This window comes from Lacerta agilis, chromosome 8, assembly GCF_009819535.1.
Source record: "Lacerta agilis isolate rLacAgi1 chromosome 8, rLacAgi1.pri, whole genome shotgun sequence".
Classification (NCBI taxonomy): Eukaryota; Metazoa; Chordata; class Lepidosauria; order Squamata; family Lacertidae; genus Lacerta; species Lacerta agilis.
In genome coordinates, this window is record NC_046319.1 from 30,396,788 (window position 1) to 30,422,757 (window position 25,970).

Genomic DNA, 25,970 nt, shown 5'->3' on the forward strand with positions numbered 1-25,970 from the left:
TCAGACACTCAACTGAGAATTATGAGCTCTGGGCAAGGACCTGTAACAACTGCCAGTATATTCCTAGGTAAAAAGAAGTATTCATCAGACCCACTTTCAAGTCCACAGCACTGAAATATCTCTCAATATGCAGGTGCCCAGGTTACAGGGTGGATTTAATATCATGAAATGCACCTGGGCTTCTTGGCAGAAAATCAACACAAATTTCACTTGAGGTCTTGTACAGATATTTGGAAAATCCGAGATCCATTCAGACAGCTAATATCCTCCTACATGACATCCAACCCTAAACACTCTTTAAGAGGGAGCAGCCATAAATAAGAACTTTATTTGTTACAATTGGTGCTTGCTGGCATGGAAATCAGCTTGATCTGCAAAACTACTGCAAGCCTCCAGAGCTACTTTTAATACACCAGGTTGAAGTCCCCATCTTAGAGTCCATTCTTTATATCTTGTGGAAAGTATAAACTAACAGCTTAAGAGCTTGTTTTTACTCTAGCTGAAACAGTATGCTTGGAAATAGTAGCAAGTTCTGAAGAAGCTAGCTGGGCTTCCATTTTTCCCATACAAAGTCCAACCTATCCCACATTGCATGGTGTGTCATTCTTAGAATCTCCGTTGTCTCTAACTTCCCACAGCATCTGTAGCATGTTCCACATTTGAGAGAAAAACAGCTTGCACACATAGAGCATCAGATACATCAAAGTGTGGAATCTCTACACTGCTGCAATTCAGTTACTATCAGAATGGGTTGTTAACCCCGACCTCTCTCACCAACAAAGGAGCACAAGCGAACAACAGAGAACCTGCACAAAGCACTGACACCAAACCATACATATATTAAGTAAAATAGAAACATTGTCACCCCACCCCACCCCACCCATCTCCCCATCCCGCCCACCTCTTTCCCCCCTTTCTTCCTAATGTCTCAACAAACGAAACTGATTTGTAAAAATGTTACATGAGAAAAAATACGAGAGACACATTGCACACACCTTTGTAAATCAAGAAAATCTTCAATAAAAAATACTTTAAAAAATGGGTTTTCAGGTTTTGTTTTTCAAAAAGCTATGATTAAACTTTTATTTAACCACAGATGCACATTTTCTCTATTCGTGGTTTGCAGGTCGCACTAAACCAGGGGTCAGCAAACTTTTCCAGCAGGGGGCCGGTCGACTACCCCTCAGACATTGTGGGGGGTCGGACTATATGTTGCCATGATTATGACCCACATTTTTGGCAAAAACCCTTATTGGGACCAACCCCAACGTTGCCCAAATGTGATTTTTTTTGGGGGGGGGGTTCCCTCATACACCCACGCTGCTTCCTTTGCCTTTTACGCGTTGCCTTTTATTATTTCTCTCGTAAGGTGGAGTGGGGGGGGGCTGGGGTAAGCGCGTCATTCCTGTCAGCCCTAGAGAGCGTGTGCGCATGCGTGAGTGAAGGGAAAAGCCACTGGCCACGCTAAGTCAGGCCGGTGCCGCTCAAGCAAATACGTTATTTTCCCTGCATGAGGGAAGACGAGGCGGCGGCGGCTATTTACCTTTCCATGGCTTGCACTGTGTGGCTAATGAGCAGCCTCCCCAGCAGAGCGCAGAACTGCTTCAGAGTTCAGCCACCCAGGCACTCTCCACTGGGGAGCACCGCCGCCACAGACACCGGTGGGCGTCGCTCCCGAGGCGCCTCCGAGCCCCTGCCGCCACAACTGCACTTCCTGAGGTCAGTCGCCGGCAGCTCCTTGTTGCAAACCCAAACTGTGGCTCCTTTTCCCTCTTCCCCACCCCCCACCCTGGAAGAAAAGATTGCTGCGTGCTCGCGACGGATAGAGAAGGGGCTTGTCTTGAGCAGCTGCCCAACTCACTTTTGACCCCCAAGGCTGGCTGAGTCGCAAAAAACATTGCACACTGTGCCAGCTGCCTGGATTCACGGACCATCCATGGGCCAGATCTAGAAAGCAATTGGGCATGATCTGGCTCTTGGGCCTTAGTTTGCCAACCCATGTGCTAAACCATGGTTTAGCTAAACATGGTCAAGCAGAAAAGAGCCACTACAAAGGTTGGGCTTGTATGCTTCCCACACCTACACAGCTGGAATAATGCCTTCTGCTGTGTTAACTTTCAACTTCCCTGTTTGTCTCACCACAATGTCACAAAATCTTGCCCCCTTCTCACAGTAGCTCCTTCCTGCATCTTGCTACACCAAGCGTCCCCAACCTAGTGTTCAGCAAATGTTCAACTACAACTTCCATAATCCCTAATCAATGGTCACGCCGACCAGGACTTATGGGGATGTGGTGAGCACACAAGGTTGAGGAAGGCTGCACTAAATAATAATTAAGTATGACATGCTAATGCAACCATTTTGTAATACAGCAGTATTAAAGTTGATTGAACAATTTGTCCATTCTCCCAGTATAAATGTGGTTGCAACTTTGACAGAGGGATGCTGCAGCTGGATCCTGCGTGTTTTATGACCAAGAGATTGACCTTCCCAGGGTCGTCTTAAGCTTATCTGGCACTGTGGTGCATGGATCCCTCCGGCGCCCCCCATCCCCAACCCCATGTTTCCCTCCGGGACAGAGGCTCTGGGTGCGGCGCAGCGCAGCATGGCTGAGGGTGACGAGGGGGGCGCTGCCGGCAGGGCTGGAGGGCAGCTCCTCCAGCAGGGAGGAGTCTCCAGGCGTGGCGCGGCATGGCGGAGGCCGACGAGGGCGGCGAGCTGATGCTGGGAGGTGCCGCGTCCACCCTCCGCCTCTTCCCTGGCGCCCTCCATAACTTGGCACCGTGGTGCCCTGCACCACTAGCCTCTATGGCTAAGACGCCCCTGGACCTTACTACACTGGAAGGATGGAATGGCTCCCCCAATTGTTAATCAGCCAGAGAACTTTTTTTCCTTTGCAGCGTATGAAAGGGGAGATGCCATAATCACGAAAGGGCTACCTTTGTTTGGTAGCGTAAAGAGACTACATACTCTGATACCTGGGGTTCCTGCATAGAACTGTTTGCATGATCTGTACACAGTGTGGGCTCTCAGGGGCATATCCCCTCCCTCCACTTTCCTTTCTGGCCCCTTCTCTCCCCACCCCCTCATCTTTATTTGCTTATTTATTTTTGGCTTTGATTTTCTTAATGGCATTATGAATTGACATGCTTTGCCCCAGTGTTTGCCATTTTCTTTACTGTTCGTGTTTGCTCTTTGCAATTTTATGGAGATTTTTTTTAATGTAATAAACTATGCATAAATTTGTTGTTGTTGCTTAAATAGTGTATTCCAAACTTTAAAAACTCTTTGGCTAAGACCCCCAGAAGATGCAATCACAAAGGCTGCTTGAAGGATACAAGTGTCTAATACTGGCTTCAATGATCACCTGCATTTTATAACAGGGAAGAAAAACTGTCGCCTGCTGAATATGAAAGTGTCATATTTTGTGGATTTGTTAACAAGGCAATTAAGGAAATGGGAATTAAATAACAATTAGTGATGTGCAAAATGAAGATGAAAAAACGAGGATTTTTTAAAAATGTTTTTTAAAAAAATAAATAAATACAGAAGTGCTATTTCTCAGTCAGGTTCCAATGCCTTAACAAACAAAAAGGGAAATCGTGCCATGTAAATCACAGTGAAATGAATATTCCTTTGCTGCAGCCAACAGAGAGATATACAAGGTGGGAAGAAGAGCAGAAAACATAAACTAACCACGGTTTGATGTTCTGTAGTTGGTCTTTGAAAATGAAAGCTGCTAATTTTACCTTTAAAAAAAAGAGCACAGGCAATTAAAAAGTTGCCTGGTGTTTAACACTAACAAGTGCTGGCAAAACACCAAATGACATTTTTGAGTAACAGCCAGGACGCATCACATGATCCACAGAAGTTGAGGAAGAAAAAGATGCAAATAAAAGTGATATAATCCTGACTTGTTAATAAACCATATTTTCAGCTAATGACAGTTGACCACACCTGCTTCACCTTTGTGTCAAAAATAGGCTTGCTCCAACATCATGCCTGTAATTAAAACAGTGTATATACTTTTGCTATGGCCGTAGAATACTTTGTGATGTGGTCATGATTTTTTCTTACATGACTTTAGGGATGGATGCTTATTAGCTATAACTGCAATTATCCCATCTTATCCTCACAAAAACCCCACGGGAGATAATTCAGACTAAGCGTAATGGGCTTGCCCAAGTCTACCCACCAAAATTCATGTCTGTCTGAGCCCATGCCTTCCCAGTCGAAAACTTTCCTCACTAACTATACTAACTTTATAAACACACGCACAGGTCAAAACAATTTGCCCTTGCCCAGCAGTGAAATCCAACAAGAGAAATACCGTATGTGGCTGTAACTAGCAATCTCAGCTGTATTGAGTTGCATGAAGCAATTAAACTATACCTCGTGGGCAGGATTTTCTGTTCCTCTTGATTAAAAGACCGGCTCACTGACAAAAGCAGTGTTTGAACTCAGGTAAACCACCTTACAGGCTGGACCACAGCAGGAAGGCGGCAGATTACTTGGGCATATGGAATCAACGGCAGCAAGGTGGTGGCTTGTTTACACGACCAGTTATCCAGAAACAGAAAGCCACATTCGTTTCTTTCAGCCTCAGATTTGTTTACACAGCCAAATGGAGCCCCTGAGCAAGCAGAGGCACCCACATATCCCCACTTCCTTCAGATTTTAGGTGATGGTCAATTTCATTTCTATAGGCATGCAACTAAGGGAAACCACTCACCTATGTGCATGCTGGGTGTGTGTGTGGGAAAACATGGGTCCTGCTTGGAGACTGAGAAATCATTTTCAGAAGAACATACTGAAAGAAAGACAGTTCCTTATTGTGAAGTAGCACAGTGGACGCTTGGGTTGCTACAGAGCAAGGATGGAGACACTTGCAGCACTCCAGGTGTCTTTGGGCTGCAATTCCCATCAGCCCTGACCATTGGCCGTCCTGGAAAGGGCTAATGGGGCCTGGAATACAACAACATCTGGAGGGTCTCAAGTTCCCCACCCCTGCTGAAGTGGAAGGAAGATGTGGAAACAGCACAGCTGAAAGTGGTAGGCCCAGTGTAAGGAGGTAAAATGTTGTAGATGCTGACTCCCAGAGAAGAAGATGCAGAATAGTCTGGTATGGTCTGAAGGCAAATGAAGCCACAGCCTTGTTGAAGCTAAGCAGGTTGGGGTCTGCCCCGCGCCTAGATGGGTGGTGTCTTGAGTAATGTCTGTTTTTATACTGCAGTCATACCTCAAGTTACGCCCGCTGCGGGTTGCGTTCGTAACAGGATACGAAAGCGCCAAACCCGGAAGTACTAGAACGGGTTACTTCCGGGTTCGGAGATTCGCGCATGTGCAGAAGCAGAGCTTCAGGTTGTGCGCTGTTCATGTTGCAAACAGGGCTCCGGAACAGATCCCGTTCGCAACATGAGGTACCACTGTATGCCTTTTTTGTTGTAAGTCGCTTAGAGAACAACAACAACAACAACTGGGTCCCATAACAGAAAAAGGTGGGATATAAATTTGGGGGGGGAGATAAAATAAACACAGGAGGCCAGAATTGTGATGTCCTGGTGGTCCTGAAGCCCAAAGAAAGTTGTGGTCACTGGCTATCCATTGAAACTGCACCAAAAATGATTGTTTATTTACTTTTGGCATTTATATACCACTTAATCATTAGCATTCCTAAGCAGAAATGCATACATAAAAACAAACTGTTTATCAGCATGCATAACCATTTTCCATACAAACAGGTACATCAAAATTACAAAACACATATAAATGTTCCAGCTATAATAATGCTTTGGTCCAGCAGAAAATCACCTTTTTAGTAGTAGTAGTAGTAGTAGTAGTAGTATTGCAAAAAAAAGGTTACAAAAAAGGATAAGGCGAAAGACCTTGCCACTTTTTCCCTTTTCCCCAACAATATAATAGTGTGTGTTAACATGACGCCTACTCCATAGTGGGGAAGGAGGCGCAAACAACAACAACAACAACAACCTCTACATTTATGGCTTTGAGTCTGTGATATCATTCTTATGAATATGAACAAGAAAGGCACTCAAATGTTCATCAATATTAAAAGACTAAATAACTGTTTTGAACCTTTTCTCCCTCACCCCACTCTCCAACAGCTGCCTACGAAGGCTAATGAGAAACTCCCCAGCAAGCTGTATATATCTTTAAACTTCCCGTAAGTCTTTAAAAATGCCTTAAATTCTCTATATATTTAGTAAGACTTCTTTGCTTCTTTAACATGTCCCTTGTTGCTCCTCAAGATAATGCACCCGTGATATATTACAACAACCATGCAGCAGTGCAATGCAATAAGCTGGCCAGACAACTATTAAATCTTAGGGGGGGGGGACTTTTAAAAACCTATTTTTCTTTCTTTTTTTACAAACTCTGACCAGCAAATGCTTCCCTGGCCATCATCTTTTCAGGAGTCTCCCCTGACACCTCCTTCCTTAGCCTACCCCTTTGTTGGCGACTCGCATCAAATGTGCACGCAAGCAGTACATTGTACAATTGTTGTGTTGTGAAAAGAGTAGGTGAACTCAAGCTCTATCGCACACCCACTCTGGGAAAACAACCTCCTGCCCGGGTAAGATGTTGGTGTATTTAAACAATAAAATGTTCCTGAACCACTATTTAATAGAAAGCCAGATCTCTTAAGTCGCAGCAAGCACAAAGAGAATACCATTCTGTCCATTAAAACTAAAAACCACAATGTGGTTATTAGAAAAACAACAACACACACACATTCATAAGCCATGCAAACCCTGAGGTCCTCATTAAGAGCCAGGCCATGGGTCCATCTAGCTCATTATTGTTTCAAACAAAGAGTCAGAAATCAGTAATCAAATTGCCAAAGTTCAGATGGAAAACAAGGTTAAGAGAAAGCCCTGCTGGATCAAGCCAAACCCCCATCTAGTGCAGCATTCTGGTCTCACAGTAGCCAAGCAGATCCCCATGGCAAACTTGCAAGGAGGACTGCAGTGGAATAGTGCTCCTCCCACTTGCAATTATTAAGAGGCATACTGCCTCCAACAATGGAGGTAGAACATCACCATCAAGGCTAGTAGCCACTGATGGCTTTATCTCCCATGGATCTCCCCTGTTCACTTTCAAAGCCATCCAAGTTGGTGGCCATTACTACATCTTCAACCATACAGTTAACTTTCTTAAACCTCCACTCACAGCAAGCTATCTGAGGCTGCCTCGCTGGTCCTGCTGAGACCGTAAACTCCAGAAGGCCACATTTTATAAGCTCTGCATGTGAACTGAAAGACCACCATGGCTGCATTGCACTGCATAGTGCTGGAAAGAACAGGCTCCAAGGAAACATTTGGAAAACATTGGCACAAGGCATTTACTCAGTAGAGGTTACATTCCTAACACTGGGGACTGCACAAATACACTGTCATCATACAAGTACCCCATAGAAGCAGAGCCACAGCAAACTCGGGGGTGCATTGCAATGCCAGGGTTTCCCCATGTTAAAGAGGGTATCCGAGTCAATCTCATACCAATTCAGATTTCCATGGATTGCAACCAAAACTGCTGCTGCTTCCAAATTGGATGCTTTCTGTATGCATCTGTTACAGATGCCAGTGCAATAAAACGGCACCACCACAACACAGGGAAGGCCTACAGCTCAGCAGTGGGGCACAAGCTTTGTATGAGAGAAGCCCCACTAGAGATCTAGAATCTCAACAAATCTCAGGTAGCAGAGCCAGGAGACTATGAAGGTTGATCTGGAGAGAATCGGCCCCCAGAATTTTTAACACCTAGCAAGATGTATCAGAGGTCTGATTCAGCATAAAGCTGTTTCAACAATGTGTGTAGGATCTTGTGATCTGTAGCTATTTGGGGAATCTTCACTTGAAATCCCCACCCTGTTAAGCCTTCCCATGATTGGCCTGGTATTCACAAGTCTTGCATTGTCCCTAAATGTTGTCTCGGGAAACCCAGCCAGATGGGCGGAGTATACCGGTAAATAATAAATTGCTGTTGTTGTTGTTGTTGTTGTTGTTGTTGTTGTTGTTGTTGTTGTCGTCTCACCACCACTCCTTTTCCTAAATTACTGAAAGTTTTCCGGTTTGTTCACTGCCATCCACAGATGAAGCACCAACCAATTTCTAGAGGAGCCAGCATCTCCTGGTTGCTAGCATTTTTAAAAAGAAATCAGAGGGGCTGGACCTTGATCAGATCCAGAAAAGCACTTCTTCATATGCCTTGTGCAGCATTGGACTTAGGGCTTAGGATGCAGAACCGAGGGGGTCCAAAATTGAGAAGATCTATTTGGGGGAGCCAAACTTTGGCCTCGTTCAGGGCGCCATATTACCAAAAATGATCTTAGTCCGCCTCTACTCTGCATTAGGTTTACTGGATTTATGTATCGCTTCTCACAACAAGAAGTCCCAAAGCGATGTACGAAATGAGTAAAATGCAATAATAAAACATATTAAAACATCCAATCATTGTAGCTGCCCAAATGCCCAGGGAAACAACAACAACTTTGCCTAGGGGCAAAACAATGACTAAGTTGGCACTAGGCGGGCCTCCCTGGGGAGAGCATTCCATAGACAGGAAGCTTCGAGATAAATAGCAACGCATACTCACCACCTCTATACAGCTTAGACATAGCTAATTATGTTAAGTGATCCTGAGTATGCAATCCTGTCTGTAAATTTAGAACATGTTGCTTGATGTTCACAATTCTATTTTCTTTTTAAGTCAACTGAGCAAGACTCGGGTCAACTCAACCCTAGGCTAGGCAAGACATCTGTGCACCCATTCCCTACATTTCTCAAGCATGGCTGTGTCATGATCTTGGTATTTGGCTCTTTTTACAATTCCCTCTCCTCCACTGCAATGACTGGACAATGCATGGGAATATCTCTTTTGTACTGCAAGTTGCACTGAAACATTTTTGTAGTAGGCATCTAACAAATGAAATTATTAAAATAGTAATAATAAAAGTTTGCTAATTGATCGTTGGTTAAACAAAATGTTAAGTATTCAACTAGATTTTACTCTTTGTAGACCCACTGAAATTAGCACGACTAAATTAGGTCCATCCCAATGGGTCTTCTCTGAGTAAAACCTAGCTGAATACCACCGTGAGCCTATAATTCCAGCTGAAATACAGTCGTACCTTGGATCTCAAACGCCTTGGCTCTCAAACAAATCAAAACCCAGAAGTGAATGTTCCAGTTTTCGAACGCTTTTTGTAAGCTGAACGTCCGATGGGGCTTCCACAGCTTCTGATTGGCTGAAGGAGCTTCCTATAGCCAATCAGAAGCCGCGCTTTGGTTTCCAAACGTTTTGGAAGTCAAACTGACTTCCAGAACGGATTCTGTTCAACTTCCAAGGTACGACTGTAGATGGAAATGTACAGTAAGAAATAGCCAAGAGTAAAAAGTGATAATATAAGTGGTACACACACCCCTGACACAGCTGACTCCCCACTGCTGGACCCCTGCATTTACATAAAAGAAAAACACTATCTTCTCCCTCCAATTAGTAATTTTAACAGCATCATAAACTGGAAATAACAGTGCTTTTTTCAGTTCTGGCACCTCTTAGATGGCCGTCATTGCCATTATAAGAGAACTAGGTAGGCGCTCATGGTGAGTTCCAGCACCTCTTTTTCTAGAAAAATAGCACTGGAAAATGATGTTTGCAGTCCTGAACATGCTTACATGAAAGTTATACAATCGAAATCTATGAGAGATATTCCAGAAGAAAATACGTTTAGCAAGGAAGTGTTAACATAAAATCTAATTTATTGCTCTTTCAGCAATCTAACATGCACGGCAAACCTCTACCCTACCCCACCAAAAACTTGCCCCTTCTGTGCCACTCCCAATCTATTATTCTGGATGCTGTCACTGGGTTATAATGAGACACACACACACAAAATGATATGGACACCCCTTAATTTTTTTTAATAAGATTTGAGTGACAGAATTGTACTTTTTTAAAAAAAGTCAAGCACAGTCATCTTATTCGGTTGTACTGTGCAGCACATAAAAAGAAAAGAAAAAGATTACATGAAGCTTCTGAGTGGAATAAGATGGAAAAGCTATACAAGAGTAGAGGTGAATGTGGAGAAACCATTAAAAAGCCATAATATATAGTGGAGTAATACTGTGGAGTTGCTTTCCATTGCGTGGGGTGTCTCCAAAGCTATATTCAGTAACCGAAACCAGCCCCATGGTCCCAGTGTGCAAGACTTTCATTATGTTCCTTTATGATCTTCCTGTTTGCATTAGCACCAGCAAAGTGATGTAGAACTTCAATAACGGGGGAATAAACATGCCTCACTTTTCATTTTTGTGCCCCGGCCCAAATCAACAACATCTCTCCGCACCCTCTGCTCTCTCTCTCTCTCCCCTGCCATTGCCTCTGCCACTTCAAAAAAAAAGGAAGAAAGAAAGAAAGAAGAAAAAGTCCATGAAACCAAATCATTTTGCCAGATGTTTTAAATTAACAGGATCTCCCTTTCACTCCCTTTCTCTGTTTGCACATCAGAAAGAATAAAGACTGAACTGCACACACGTTCAAAGACTCGGTTGCATCGCTCCTTGAGTGCAGGGAGCTGGGCACTATGCTGTCCTCCTGCGCAGACACAGACAAACTGGTATTGAGGTGACACCAATAATTGCCACAGAACTATGGGGACTCTGCAGTTCTGCAGCCACAGACAAAACTAACATTACAGATTTTTATTTTTATATTGCAGTCCTTAAACCTCTGCAACGTAAGCTTGGAAATGCAGGAGAAATGCCAAGCATAACCACAGAAGCCAGGGTGGGTGAATTGCAGGGGCCAGGGGCTTGGTTTCTGCAGCCTGCACAGCACTTCGCCAATCACTGCCATGAATTGTGTAGCTGATGCAGGTCACAGAACGCAAGAGCAGCCTTGCTGGATCAGACAAAAGATCCCTCGAGTCCAGTATCCTGCTTTCCTCAGTGGCCAATCAGATGCTTCCAAGAAGCGGATAAACAGGGCATGAAGGCAGATTGCCCACCCCTACCCCCAAGAAACCAACAATCAGAGATAGTCTGCTCCTAAACCTGCAAGTTCCATAAAGCCACCCTTACTTATCAAGTTTTATAAAGAACTTACAAAATGAATAGACAACGACAACAACAACAACAACAACAACAACAACAACAACGATAAGGACATAAGAAGAGGCTGCTGGATCAGGCCAATGGCCCATCTAATCCAGCATCCTGTTCTCACAGCAGCCAACCAGGTGCCTGTGGAACACCAGCAAGCAGAATTTGAGCACAAGAGTCCTCTTCCTCCCTGTGGTTTCCAGAAACTGGTATCCCGAAGCATTACTGCCTCCAGCTGTGGAGGCAGAGCATAGCCAACATGGTTCGTGGCCACTGATAGCCTTCCCTTCCATGAATTTGTCTATTCCTCTTTTAAAGCCACCCAAGTTGGCAGCCATCACTGCCTCCTGTGTGAGTGACTTCCATAGTTTAACTATGTGCTCCAGGAAGAACTTCCTTTCATCTGTCCTGAACAAAGAGGGCAAACAAATGAGGGTGAACCTTCTCCTCACATTCACCAGTTCTTCTGCATCACATCTCCTTCACATGCCACACTGGGTGACGCAGTAAGTTCTCAGCCTCATGGGTGAACCCCAGGCCACAACATCACCCTGCACTGTTGGCCCCAGTTTCCAGCGGCCTGTTACTCTGGTGATAAGAGAAGAAGTCATGCTACAACAGTTCCCACACAAAGAAAGAAATCTAAGGAAAGAGCACGGGCAACTCTATTGCTCTCTTGGGATAACTCAGTTGGTAGAGCATGGGTTTGAGCCCCACTTTGAGCAAAAGATTCCTGCATTGCAGGGGGTTGGACTAGATGATTCTTGTGGTCCCTTATGATTCTATTATTCTAAAATTAGCCACATCCACACCATACATTTGAAGTACATGGACTCGCCCAAAGAATCCTAGGAGCTGCAGTCTACACCCCCCCCCTCCAACAGAGCTACAATTCCCAGCACCCTTAGCAAACTACATTTCCCAATATTCTTTAAATTATGTGTTAAATGTGCTATAAATGTATGGCGTGGAAGTGAACAGAGTGGGCATTACATTTGGTACATCTTACAGTGCATGTTTCTCTCCTCAGAACCAAGTCCCGGTGAGCTCAATGGAACTTACTCCCAAATTAGGTGTGCATGGGATTGCCACCTTGATCCGAAAAGAAAAGAAAAAAGCACAGATTTCAATAATGTTCCCCAAAACCCAATTTGGAGTCTTCTGAATTGGGGCAAGGGGTTTCCCATAGCCTGCCATTGGTTTGCCTGTCGCTCAATATAATTCAAGGTAGCTGGAGAATCTGGTCTTCTGCTGCTTGAGATTAAGATCCACTAAGAGACCCAGAAGTTTTTTTTTAAATTTTGTTTGTTAATGCACTGTTAGCTCCAGGCACAAAGGCACCTTCTGTCTCACAGCCAGCAGTTGGTTTTCAGAGCAGAAATACTTGCCATCAAAAGAACGGTAAAAAAAAAAAAAGTTGTTCAAACACAGCCATACCGGGTGCAGTGAAGTTGTGGCCCAGGAAAATATATGCTGCAGCATATGCTTTGCATAAACTGAAAAATAAGATCCTTAGAAGAGAATATGTACATAGGAAAATATTTTCTAGCAAACCAAAACTAATCTGTGCTCTTCGCCATGACAATTCTAGAAAAGAAAAGAAAAACCACAAAGTAGGCACTCATTTGCATTCTTTCTTTCTGGAACCACCCAAGGTTTTTTTTTTTTTGGTTTTTTTAATCGCACTGATTCATGGCAAGTGCTCCTTTCAGAAAAAGAGAAAGAACCGCTTTGCATGCTGGCAGGCAAACCTATCAACACAAATAAAAAGGGGCTCACTGGGTTGCACCTTAAAGGGGCAACCATATTCTGGGTTACAAGTCGTGCAAGGATACTAAACAAGAATGTAAAGATGAAAGGGACTTTAAAAGAATGACTCCCTGGGAGGGCTTGCCCTCAAAGGTGACATATGAGAGGTAGCTTGGAGTGCTGGTTTAATACAGTAGCTAAGAAACAGGGCTGTGAACCAGGAAGTCTCCAATTCGAATCTTGCCCCACAGGCAAGTTACTCTCTTTCAGCCACAGTCCCCCACTCCCAGTATGGGGAATAATATCAAATTACCTTGCAGGGTGCTGTGCATCAGATTCCAGGTGAAATGCTTCAAACACTTGAAAGCACTGTGCAAATTTTATTAATAAATAAGTAAATATTGTGGATGAGACCTGAGTCTTCATATTGCCTGAGCAAATCTCCCTAGGAAGCCCCTAAAACTCTCCAGAGGATGTTCTCCAGCAACTGATATTCAGAGGCATAACTACCCCTGAACATGGAGGTTCAATATATCCCCCATCATGGCCAATGGCCACTTTATCCATTTCATTTTAATACCCTTCCTCCGAAAACCACCCAGAGCAGAAAACAAAAAAGGTGCTAACAATTAAAATATAAAATACAATGAATTAAAATACTGAAAACATTTTCAAACAGTTCGCAATATCCTCACAGCTAATATATTTCAAGGTTTCCTTTAATCCTGTATATACAGGAATGTTTTTAGGTTCCTCCTAAGTGTTAATAAGGATGGAGGTGGCCGTTTCCACTGCCTCCATTGCCACTTCTTGGTGCCATGTACAGCAGGAGCAGCTAACATGAGAGATATTTTAGACCACAACTCCCATCAGCCCCAGACAGCATGGCAAATGGCCAGGGATTATGGGAGCTGTAGTCATAAGAACATAATAAGAGCCCAATGTCCCCTCTAGTCCAGTATCCTGTTCTCACAGTGGCCACCCAGATGTCTGTGAGAAGCCTGTAAAGTCAAGTGCACTCTTCCTTCCTGTAGGGCAGGCATGTCCAACAGGTAGATCATGATCTACCGGTAGATCACTGGACGTCTGTGGTAGATCACCGGTAGATCAGTGGCTCCCCCCAAAGAAGCAAAAATTTGGCTCCCCTAAAAAAAACCTCAACGTCTTTGCCATGCACCCCTAAAATGACCTGAACCACCAAAACAGGGCTTTCGTTCCTAAAAAAAGCTCAATGTTGCTTTCCTGCTCCCTAAAGAAGCTCTAAAAAACAGGGCTTTCCTTCCTAAAAAAAAAGCTCAACAACTTTGACCTGAACCCCCCAAAAGAGGGTAGATCACTGCCAATTTTTAACTCTGTGAGTAGATCGCAGTCTCTTGGAAGTTGGCCACCCCTGCTGTAGGGTATCCAGAAAAAGGAATCCAGTGGAGGCAAAACATGGCCTCATCCTTCATGAATTTCTTCCATTCCTCTTTTAAAGTCATCCAAGTTGGTGGCCATCCCTGTCTCAGTTCCACAGTTAAACTATGCACTGCGTAAAGAAGTATCTTTTTTTAATCTATCTCAAATCTTCCAACATTCACTTTCACCGGATGTCCGCAAGTTCTAGTGTTATTTGCAAAAGGGAGAAAATATTTTATCCACCCACTTTCTCCATGCCATGCATAATTTTATAGACTTCTGTCATGTTCCTTACTTGCTTTTTCTGTATACGTAGTTAAAGAGTAACAAAAACTGCAACCTTTCCTTGTAACGGAAGTCACTCCACAAAATTGCCCAACAACATCTGCAAGGCAACCATGTTACCTATTCCTGATCTACAGCCATTCTGAGGTTGTGTTTTTTGTTTTTTTGTTTTTTTTAAAAGATAGCAAGTTTGGGTTCCACCGTACATTCATATTCACCTTCCCTGTACCCGCAGAAAGATTTAATTACAGTTAGAGCCAAACCATTTCCCCCAAAAGAACCCTGTTACGTTACATTATTTACTGAAGGAGTCCTGGACCTTGCCAGCACACAGAACCTCGAATGTCGTTACACTTTATCTTCATTTCAAAGCCTTTGCACATCATCAGAAAAGCGAGGCCTGGCCCTTTACCAATGAACCAATCATCAATTCATCAACAGCGACACATTCTGCCGCTTTGCAATTTCTCCCAAAAAACAGAAAGCACACAAACGTTACATCGCTGAGATTGAAAGGGAGGGGGAGAGAAATCCCATCAAAGGTCACTTTTTTATAATTATATTGGAATGAAGGTCCAACAGTGGCCATGGCAGGAGACTTCAAAGCAGCCATACCTGAGAAAGTCATAACCCGATTCAATGTGCCCACCAGAAGGAAGAATGGCTCCTGGGAGGATAAGAGTATATTAGTCTTTGTATGTAATGGGTTTTATTGGACATATGGAACCAATCTAAGAAGCTGAGTTGCAACGGATAGGTTTGGGAGTAAAGGCAGGAATGCAACACACACAAAAAGCAGTTTCCTGTACGAAACAACCACCACCTTTACCTGATTGGGTCACAGACGAGTCCCAGTTCAAAGTGAAATCCGATGACTCGCCTTCTTCAACTGAGAAGAGAGAAGAAGAAAAGTAAATTAAGTTTCAGGGGGCAGGAAAAAAAGAGAAATGGACCTAACACATTATTCAACAGCTGACCTGTTGAGTGGCCAACATGGCGCCCTCTCAATGTGGTGGGACTCCAACTCCCATGGGCTCCTGCATGGCCAATGGTCAGGGGTGTTCAACAACACTGAGATGGAAAGAAGTTGGGGGAAGCCTGTTCTATGGCAAAGTTATTGCAATATCTGGAGGGCACCACATTGGATACCCTTGCCTTACACCACAGGAAACCCAGAGGGGTAAATTGAGAATTTCTGCAGTTACATTTGGCAATGTGCTCACATGGAAACAAAAAAGATGCCTGACCGGCGACCCACCCAAGTCATTATTAAAACCTGCCTACAGTGCTTTCAAGTATGCAAGCTATGCAGTGTTTTTTTCTGGGGGGACACAGAGGTACGCATACCCCTAAACATTTTGTGAATCTAAGTTTGGCCTCATTGAGGGGCAGTATTTCAAAATGAGAGTACCCCTAAACATTTTTTTAGGAGAAAAGAAAAAGCACTGAAGCTACGGTACTTTAGAATTATTCATCCTCACAACTACCCTGCAAGATGGGCCACCCACACTCTCAGTTCACTCAGAGAGAACTGAGGATACATGAAGCAGGGATCAGATCCCTGATCCATATCAATATTTCAGCCCAGTGGGCCCAGCAAGTCTTTGGGTGTATTGTGCAAATGTTCAACCCTTACTGCTTTGTGTTTTAATAGTGTAAGAATTGAGGGGAAGGGGAACCTTTTTAGCTGCATTGCGCAAAATTTTGGAGCTGACCTGCATTAAACATACTTTGCACATTTTCTTCCAATCAGGATAGCCACAGCTTAGAGGCTGAGGATATGCTTTGCATGCTGAAAGTCCCAGGTTCAGTCCTTCTCGTCCTCAGGCGGAGGTGGGGAAAACCCCTGTCTGAAACTGTCCAGGGCTACTGCCAGTCAGCAGGGACAAAAGCTTAGATGGACTAATGATCTGACTACACAAGGCAGCTTTCTGTGTCCCCATCAAATAATAAATCTGCATCTCAAATGAACTGGTATCTCTTCAGCAAAGCCAGAGCAACCAGTAGCCAAAATGCCAGTTTGACTGCTTTAGTTTAGTGCAGGGGTCAGCAACCTTCGGCTCTCCAGATGTTTTGGACTACAATTCCCATCATCCCTGACCACTGGTCCTGTTAGCTAGGGTTCATGGGAGTTGTAGGCCAAAACATCTGGAGAGCCGAAGGTTGCCTATGCCTGGTTTAGTGGAAGCTTAACTAAATTCAAATACAAAGTCCAATCTGTTTGCAAAGGAAATATACAGACAAGCTATTGGATCACAAGACACTCTGGCTCTTAACTGAACCTCAAATTGTGATTCTACCATATGGGCCATGGCAACACTTTTAAATATATTCACACACACAGTTTCAACTGTGTATAATAGACATGTTATATATCAGACCTTAAAGCGGTTATGGCCTTTAGATTAATTTTGTTTTATTTCCTAGAAGCCTATTGCCCCACTTTCCCCCATGGGCCCAAAACAACCTTGTTGCTAGCCTACCAAATTGATGCAGAGGGGGTTAAAAAGAAATTGGAACAAAAGTAACAGACTTTTTAATATGAATGATAAATGTCCAATGTACTCTAATCAATACTCAACTACTGCAATTTATGGACTTTTGATGGAAGAGTATTTTTATGGCAGAACTACCAAACAATTTCACCTCTTTAATGAAACCAATATTTAGCCTCTTACGTTGGGGATCCTGCTGTATAGTAACAAAACTGTATTGGGAAGGCGCATGCCTGACTAACTGCTGCTCAGAACCATGATGAACAAAAAACAATGGGGGAAATGTTATTCTGGTTCATAAGTTTCTGTACTTTCTGTATTCCAAAGGTATCCCCCAAGTATGTAGAAGTTGCTGCCTTATTTTGGGTGGCCCCATTTCACTCCCAAAATAATAGGTACTCAACCACCACAGTTCACTATTAGAGGGAATGGTATTTAAGTGCTAACAGTAAACACAGCTAACCATGCATGATAATTTGCAGAACTTCACATCAGCAGCATGACTTTGGACAGACACCTCAACTGCTATAGTCGTTGAGCAGTGGGTCATTCAGCTTTAATACTGCAAGAAAGTCACAGTGGTTCAGAAGCACCTCCAAAGCAAAGTTAAACACTTTTCAACAGACTGCCATGACATTGGTGTGCTTGGCTTTCCTCCTGAGCATATATGTGAAAGAGCTTTCTTTCACAATCCTAACACAGAAAATAACCCAGTGTGCGAGAAAGGCAGAAAACAACTTTACTATCATAGTTCTAAACAACTCCAATTAATGTTCTTTTTGAGCAGACTATCTGTCTGAAACTAAAGGCCAATTTAGGTTCCTGGAGTGGTACAGGAACCATTTCCCCCATGGCTGATCTCATATACCGGTACTCTGGTTAACATTTGTAGGATGGAATCGCAGGTAGGTTAAGAAACTAATTGTTTGCTTCCAGTGGCAACATCGTTGGACTCTGGGGTTAGGGACAACACTGGTGAGATTGCTTCTCTATGCTGATCTCCCGGTCTATCCTACAAACATTACTGGAGTCATGTGGGAAGCAGCCATGGGGACTCAGATCTTCTGCTGCTCAGAAAATGTAAAAAATCAGACATTAATCTTCAGCTACTAGCAAGTCATCCAAATGGGGAAATTATGATTTCGACACACATATAAAGTCAGGTCACACACACAGGGAAAGAGAGAGAGAGACTCTGATGTATTTTGTTCTCTTTTCCATTTACTTTTCGCCTTTGGAAGAAAGCAATAATATTTTGCCCTTCTCACTAACACCATACATTTTAAACATTATGATAACACATTAAACAGTTATGGCTTCCCCCAAAGAATTCTGGGAGCTGAAGTTTGTTAAGAATACAGAGAACTGTTATGAGACCCCTGCTCACCTCACAAGGCCACAATTCCCAGAATTCCCTAGGAAGAGGTTTTGATTGTTTAATCACTCTGGGAATTGTTGGTCTGGAAGGGGAATAAGTGTCTCCTAACAACTCTCTACACCCTTAACAAACTACCGTTCTGAAACTTCTTTTGGGAAATACATGACCATTTAAAGTGAAAGTGTAGTTTTTTAAATGTGTGGTGTGACTATGGCCTAAGAGACATTGCTGAACACATCTGAAGTGTTTTCCCCATATTGGTGTCCAAATTGGTACCCTCAACAATACAGTAACTGATGGGAGCCAACTAGGAGGTGTGGGTGAAGTCACGGCTCACATGACTTAACTTAACACAGGCACTGGCTGTGGATAAAGAAATGTGACTGATACCTGAAAGGTAAAAGAGAAAAGTAAGGGTTTGGGGTTTACTTTAGAAAATAAAATAAAAAATGTAGCAACGACTGTTCTTTCCTTGGCACTATTCGGGCACAGATGAGGCCTAACAGGCATACTAAGAGACAAAAAAATTGCAGGCCAAGAATGTTACCTGCAACAACTCAAGTTATTCATGTGCTTAGCTACTTGCAGCATGAAACATCCATGAACAAAAACAAGCACGGGACACTTGGGCACACACAAACATGGTGGACGCTCTGCTCACAGCACAGTAATGGACACAGGCATTTATTGAAGGAAAAAGAGACCATGGAACCGATTAAAAGGCACAGAACTGAGTTGCTAGGTGTGCCCCTTTAGGTCATCTTCAGATCTCCACAGGCTTTCTGAGGCCAGGCGGGTAGCTACAGAGGAATGGAGCCTACTCTGTGGTAGACCCAAAACACTGTGCAAGTCCACCATCTCTGATACTTTCTACATGACCAGCAAAGTCTATCCTCTCCAGCTTTTAAAGGTATTTAAAATGCTTTCAAATTAATGTTAGCCAATGTGTTTATTGGCTTGTTCAGTTTTTATTCTTGCACATTTCACTTTTATTTTCAGCTGTTTGTGTTTTGCTGATAGTTGCAAGTCACAGGAAAATAGGGAACTGCCTAGTTATGAAAGTCTGTTGCATCTAGCTTTGGACTGTCAACATTGACCAGCAGTGACTCTCTGTGGTGTCAGGAGGTCATCCTCAGCCCTTCCTGGAGATGCCAAGGACTGAACCTGGGACCTTCTGCACACAAAGCATGTGCTCTACCACTGATCTCTCGCAGGCATTTACATCAACAGGGAGAGCATAATTAACAGCAGCTTCTGCTGTCCTTCTATGGCAGTGAGGGTCTTCTACACAACTGATAAAATAAAAGGGCTTTTTAGATCCAGAAATCTCAGCCAGATGGTCAGTTTGGAAGGCATAGCCGGTGTTGAGATTTGTCCAACTATCCCTTGCTGTTCCAGGATCACCCAAGCATGACTGCCTCACTCTAGCTTTTCAGCTAAATGGGAGCCATATTAAAGCCCTTCCCCGTCAGGACCGAAACATCTGCTTTTAGGAAAAAGTCTTTCCTTTCAAAGGGACAACAACCACTCACCACTCCAGCCTCCAAAAAGGCTTCTGACCCATTTGAAAAATTCCTTCCATTCACAACCAACACAGGTAAAAAACTTGTCCACACCACCTTGCTCAACACCACTTCCCCAGAGCTGTTGACAGATTGCCAAACTAGGTCGGGTTCTTTCATGAGGAGAGAGAATCCCAGGAATGTCTCTGCTCAGAGTCTTATATGCTACACTAGACACCTCATGAAACTCCCATGTGCAGAAATGCATCACAAGATTTGCTGCCACTGTCACCACATATTACCTAGTTTACACTACTATTTTACATGTGTGGCTGTGTTAACTTTACTAGTAATCAGAGCCCTTGGGCTATATGGGCACAAAATTTCAGCTTTCTGCTTTTTGTAGAAGACCCTTAATTTGGATACCATCTATGGATAGAGATCTATATTGAACATATTGTCTTCCATAGGTTATGAATGGATGGATCTCTCAATTTCTGCTCCTCATTTTTCCAACCTCTAATTTCAGTTCGCTCCATTTCCACACACTTCCAGTCATTTTGTGTTAAAAATTCCACATGAAAAACTCACACATTTTTCATGCACATTTCTCCTAGTATATGTATTCTTTCTGCATGATTTTGCCTAGTGCATACACTCTTGAGTATCCTTGCATATTATTTCAACTAATGTACATGTTTGGGGCATTAGGATTCTGAATCTGGTTGGAGAACTAAAACATAAAATCTGCAAAGGTGCAAATTTCAAAGTGTCCCACTTTACACATTGGTTCAGAAAGTGTGAATTTTATAGGTCTGCATTAAAACGTGAAACAAACAAAATATTCCCACCCCTCTCAATCCTTACCATAGATTCAATTATTGGTCAAGCACTGTGTTTAAAGAAGCCTTGCACTTAAGCAGAAGAAGAATTTGCATGCAAGCAAACACATGGAATTCCATGCAGCCATGTGGCTAAGCTGGCAGAGGAGAAGGACGAATGACCCAATCCTTCCTCTGTGCACAGCAAAGAAACAAGAGGGAGAACCCCCCCCCTCTACCCCAGCATAGAAATCCAGCAGGCTGCTGCAAGACAAAGAGAGCTCTCCAACCTTCCTCTGCTAACCCCCAAGAGGCTAGTAAACATTTTTGAAGAATAGTAGCTTTGCTCACTTATTGACAAGGGTGGCTTAAGAATATGTTGAATACAACTAAAGGAATACCCACCAACACTTCCCCAGTGCTGGCACACAGATTGCAGAACTACCGTACTTTAGGTAGACCTGGATAACTATGTTACTTTAAGATGAACATACCTGAAGTCACCCAGGTGACAGCTTATAACCAACTCTGCAAAAACATACATGAGGAATTATCCATCAGTTACTTCTGACATCTTACAAAGACATTTCTTTTTGCCTCCCTGACTATTGTTACAGAATTCATATTTTGAATGAGTTTTGCTTCTTTCTTTAAATAAAACTCTTTTACTGGTTTTTATATTACAGTATATCCTTACGTTGTTTTTATGATGCAATGTTTCTATGTTCTGTGCTCTATTCAGTGATTTAGAAATGCTTTTAAATAAACAACATTAAATGAATGAATGAATATAGCCAACCAACACCCTGACATATAAAATGCATGAAGTTGCCTTATACTGAGTCTGACTGGCAGCATTTCTCCAGAGTCTCAAGAAACGTTCTTTTCCCCATCATCTGCTACCTGATTTCTACCATGCATTGAACGTATCACCTTCTGCATCAAAAGCACGTGCTCTTCCACTGAGCTATTGCTCTCCCCTAGGGCTGAGCAGAGAACCTCTGCCAGTTCAGTCCACCCCATATACCAATGCAGTCTCAGGACTCCTTATGAGCCGAAGTGGGAGGGGGAAGCAGGCCAGTATATAGCTAACAGCCTGACATAAATGCTGCAGCATCTGCAAGCAAAGACAATACATCACTTGATTTAAGGATGCTTTCAGGTTCAAGAATCTCCGGTCAGTAAGCTCTCCTTCGAAGCTCAACTTCTATTTAGCTTTTGGAGGAGAGCTGAAGAACAGGCTATCGGGCATTTTTCTAAACCTCATTGCAAGACGCAGTGTGAGCCATGGCCCTCTGCCAGTTTTTCCCTGCCACTCCTTAATGGGACCATTATGCATCACCCCTTTCATGGCTGAGCAAACCCATAAAAAAGACAGGGGGGAGCATTTTACACAGCTTATTTAGCTAGTTCACAGCCTAAACTCACACAGGTTCTCCAGCAAAGTCGTAATGGGGATGGGCAGATGCTTGAATTTGGTGAATGCTTTGTTCTGTTGGCAAGGGACGTGGGTGGCGCTGTGGTCTAAACCACTGAGCCTAGGGCTTGCCGATCAGAAGGTTGGCGGTTTGAATTCCCACGACAGGTTGAGCTCCCGTTGTTCAGTCCCAACTCCTGCCCACCTAGCAGTTCAAAAGCACGTCAAGTGCAAGTAGATAAATAGGTACTGCTCCGGCGGGAAGGTAAATGGCACTTCTTCTCTAAAAATGGCAAAGGTGCCCACCTGAGGTGCGCCAGAACTGAGTTCTGGTGAGTTCAGGCTGAAGAAAAACCCTAGTCAAGGAGGTCCCACCCTTGAGAGAATCAGGCCTTGCTTTTCAGAGGCCCTGACCCACTGACAGTCATGTTAGGGGTGGCCTTGGCCTGTCAATGCCTAGGGTTGGCGCCATGTCATCTGGTTTGGTGTTGCAGTGCCTCTTTGGCTGATATTGCTAGTCCATTTCGGCCTAGGAGTGATCGGGCTCTGGACCAGGATGGACCGTGTCCAGCTTTGCTTGCGTTGGAGGTGCTGAATCAGCAGGACTGCCACTTTCAAAAAGCCCCTTCAATTTGCTGGAGGAAACAGCTGTCTGGAAAACGCCTGGTGAAAAAGCTAGTCAGGGGGGAAAAAGGTCTCCCCCCTTTTCCTGTGCTATTTACTTATGGATTAATAGTTGGGTAACAGAAAAGAAAATCTTTACCATCCAGATATTAGCAGTAAAGTACGAGGTGTATGTATGCATGGTTTTCTTTTTCTTTAAAAAAAAAAAAGGCTGAGGTGTGGAAATCTGGGTGAAGGTTGATTTATAATTCCTGGAATGATTTAATGGGGCTTTACCGTTGAACAAAATTGTAACACTTTATATCATTATATTTTTAATAAGAGGCAAACAGAATGGAATTGGAAGTTTGGCATGGGCTGAAGTTGTTTGTTTTCTCCCCCACCCCTCATAAGCAAGTTTAGCGAAAGTTTATCTGTGGGAGTAATTCATTAATAAACTGGGAAAGCAAAGTCTGGTGGCTCACACCAGTTTTGCCCTTCAATAATAAGAATGCTAGAATGTGCACAATATTTGTATTGCTACTGGGGCATATTTTGGACTGGATTGTGTCCAGTGGCTTGTGGCTTCCTAGCAGACATCACCAGTGTACAGGGTTTGTTTATATTATTAATTATCGTTACAGTGCTTTCTGTGTTCTCAGCCTTGTAAAAACTTGTGTTAAGTTGTGGGTGACCAAGACCACCCATTGAGATTTATGGCTTGGGCTCTCCCACATCAAAACCAAACCCTCTCCCCTTCTCCACTGTACCATGTTGTTCCTTAAAGGCCCTTTCATAAAAGCCTAGGAAGTTCCTTCAGATTGTTGTGGGAGAGCAAGAAGACTATATTGTGAAGCTGGCATAAAACCAGCAGCTTAAGCGTACAGATGAAGTGTGCTTGTTTTGTTTAACAGTTGGGTGAGGGGGTAGGCCTGGAGAACTTGTGTCCCTCTAGGTGTTGTCAGATTCCTGTCAGTCTCAGCATGGGCAGTGGTCAAGGGTGCAGTGGTGGAGCTTCATGCTCCGGCACCGGGGGGCAGAGAGCAGGCGGGGCTGGCGCGCATCCTGGTGGCATGGCACCCAGCGCAGATAGGGGGCAGCTGCGATGGCACCCCACCGGGATTGCGCTGCCGGGGTGCTGCGCTCCCCCTGCACTCCTCTTCCTCTGCCAGTGCAAGGGTGATAGGAGATGTAGTCTAGCAGTGGTTGGGAGGCCCTGAGTTTTCTATCCCCAATCTAGAGAACTATTCTCCCTGATAGGCTACACTTCTAAATATAGTTTTTCTTTTCAAATTTGAGGGATTGGTTCAAAAATGTATCACAATCCCTGTTTGCATGGTACACTCCAGGAGGGACTTCACCTCGTGAGCTGGGAATGTTTGGCTTGGCTCTTACTTACATATCAGATTCATTTTTATGAAGAAAAATGTATGGAAACTGTGGCATGGGCCAAAGTTTCTTGTTTGTCGCTCCTAGCAGGCCAGAGTAAAATGGGAGTGAGTCAGCAATGTGAGCTACTATGGTCTCATTTGTGGTCAGGCATAAATTACGATATGAGCTTCAGCCCTTTGTCAATTCAGACACACACCAAACCATAGTTACATTTTCTTAAAGCATGGTTTGGCATAATGTCTGAATTTGAGTCAAAATCGCAGTGGTTCTGATTCCTTCCCTTCTATGTCTGGAAAGCAGGAAAGAGACAGATTTCTGTGGAATACTAATGCCCTGGAGGATTTAATAGCCCATAATTTGATCTTCTCGGCATAAACATGCTAGTGCTATTTTTGTTTGTTTGTTTGCTGTTATCATAGCTGTTGTTTCTTCCTCAGATTTCTTTCTTTCTACCCCCTCCCTCTCCATTTAGTCTAAATTAACTGGAAGGACGAGTCCTATCATTGGACAATGTGAGGGGGGTGCCTTAGGCAGCAGATTCTGAGGGGTTTGGAGCAGGCAGGTGTGTGCGTGGGTGCTTCCTAAGCTAGTTGGCTCAAGTATGTTGGAAGATCCTTCCCATTCCCTGTATTGTAGTAACATTCAGTGGCAGTGTGGTTTTCTGAACATGTGTTGGCATGGGGAGGCATCACCTTGTCCTTCTAACCAGGCAGCCAAATGCCCTGGACCACCCATGCTAACTGTGTGTGTGTGTGTGTGTGTGTGTGTGTGTGTGTGTTTCAACCCTGCCTCCTTGACCCCTGCCTCCTTGACCAGGCTTCAGCTGCCTGGATTTCATATCCTCTTCCTCCTCCCTTCAGAAAGCTGGTTTCTGTCAACAGAACAAGGTAAAGGTAAAGGTAAAGGTACACCTGGCTGTTAGGTCCAGTCATGGAGAACTCTGGGGTTGCGGTGCTCATCTTGCTCTATAGGCCAAGGGAGCCGGTGTTTGTCTGCAGACAGCTTCCGGGTCATGTGGCCAGCATGACTAAGCCACTTCTGGCGAACCAAAGCAGTGCACGGAAACGCCATTTACCTTCCCGCCGGAGCGGTCCCTATTTATCTACTTGCACTTTGTCGTGCTTTCGAACTGCTAGGTGGGCAGGAGCTGCGACCGAACAACGGGAGCTCACCCCGTCGCAGGGATTCGAACCGCTGACCTTCTGATCGGCAAGCCCTAGACTCTGTGGTCTAACCTACAGCGCCTTTATTATCTCTTCAGGTCCTATGTATTGCAATCCTACGCATGTCTACTCTGAAGTAAGCCCTGCATAGTTCAATGGGACTTACTCCCACATAGGTACGTGCAGGACTGAAGCCTATCAAATAACAAAATCAACTTATACTTTAGTACAGGCTTTTAAAGAAAGAGCGGGGGGGGGATAGAATGGGAGTCTGCATTGCTTGTGCATGTGCCAATATACACTTAAGCAATAAAAATTTAAAACGCAAAACTTAACTACATTAAAGGAAAGCCAGCCACAGTGTGGGATGGGGGGGCCGGGGTGGGGGGAACAGGATAGGGGAAGCGTAAGTAAAGTGGCACCTGGAATGCAGCCTAATCCAGAATAGCCTCAGTGGAGGTCTGCAGGGCTGCTCTGAGGCGAGTCATTTGGGAAATGCGGTTGTAACATGGGAGAGCTCCTCAACATCACTCCCACATCTTGAAATGGCACACAGGAACAATAAAAACACAGAGAGGATTCTGTACAATATGGGTAGTGTGGAGCTGTTCCAAGAACCTTTGACATTTGGAAACAAAGTAAATTTT

At 43.9% G+C, this 25,970-nt stretch overlaps 1 protein-coding gene across 3 annotated transcripts in view; it reads right to left on the minus strand.

The window, feature by feature from the left end:
• ZNF423 (zinc finger protein 423) overlaps positions 1-25,970 on the minus strand; it is a 302,228-nt gene that overhangs the window by 237,281 nt on the left and 38,977 nt on the right. For 2 of the 3 annotated variants that reach the window (XM_033156747.1, XM_033156744.1), the window contains exon 2: positions 15,382-15,441. The exons of the other annotated variant lie outside the window; for it this stretch is intronic. In XM_033156747.1, the coding sequence (XP_033012638.1) occupies positions 15,382-15,441 (60 nt within the window). The remainder of the gene's footprint in view (positions 1-15,381; positions 15,442-25,970) is intronic. 3 annotated transcript variants of the gene reach the window in all.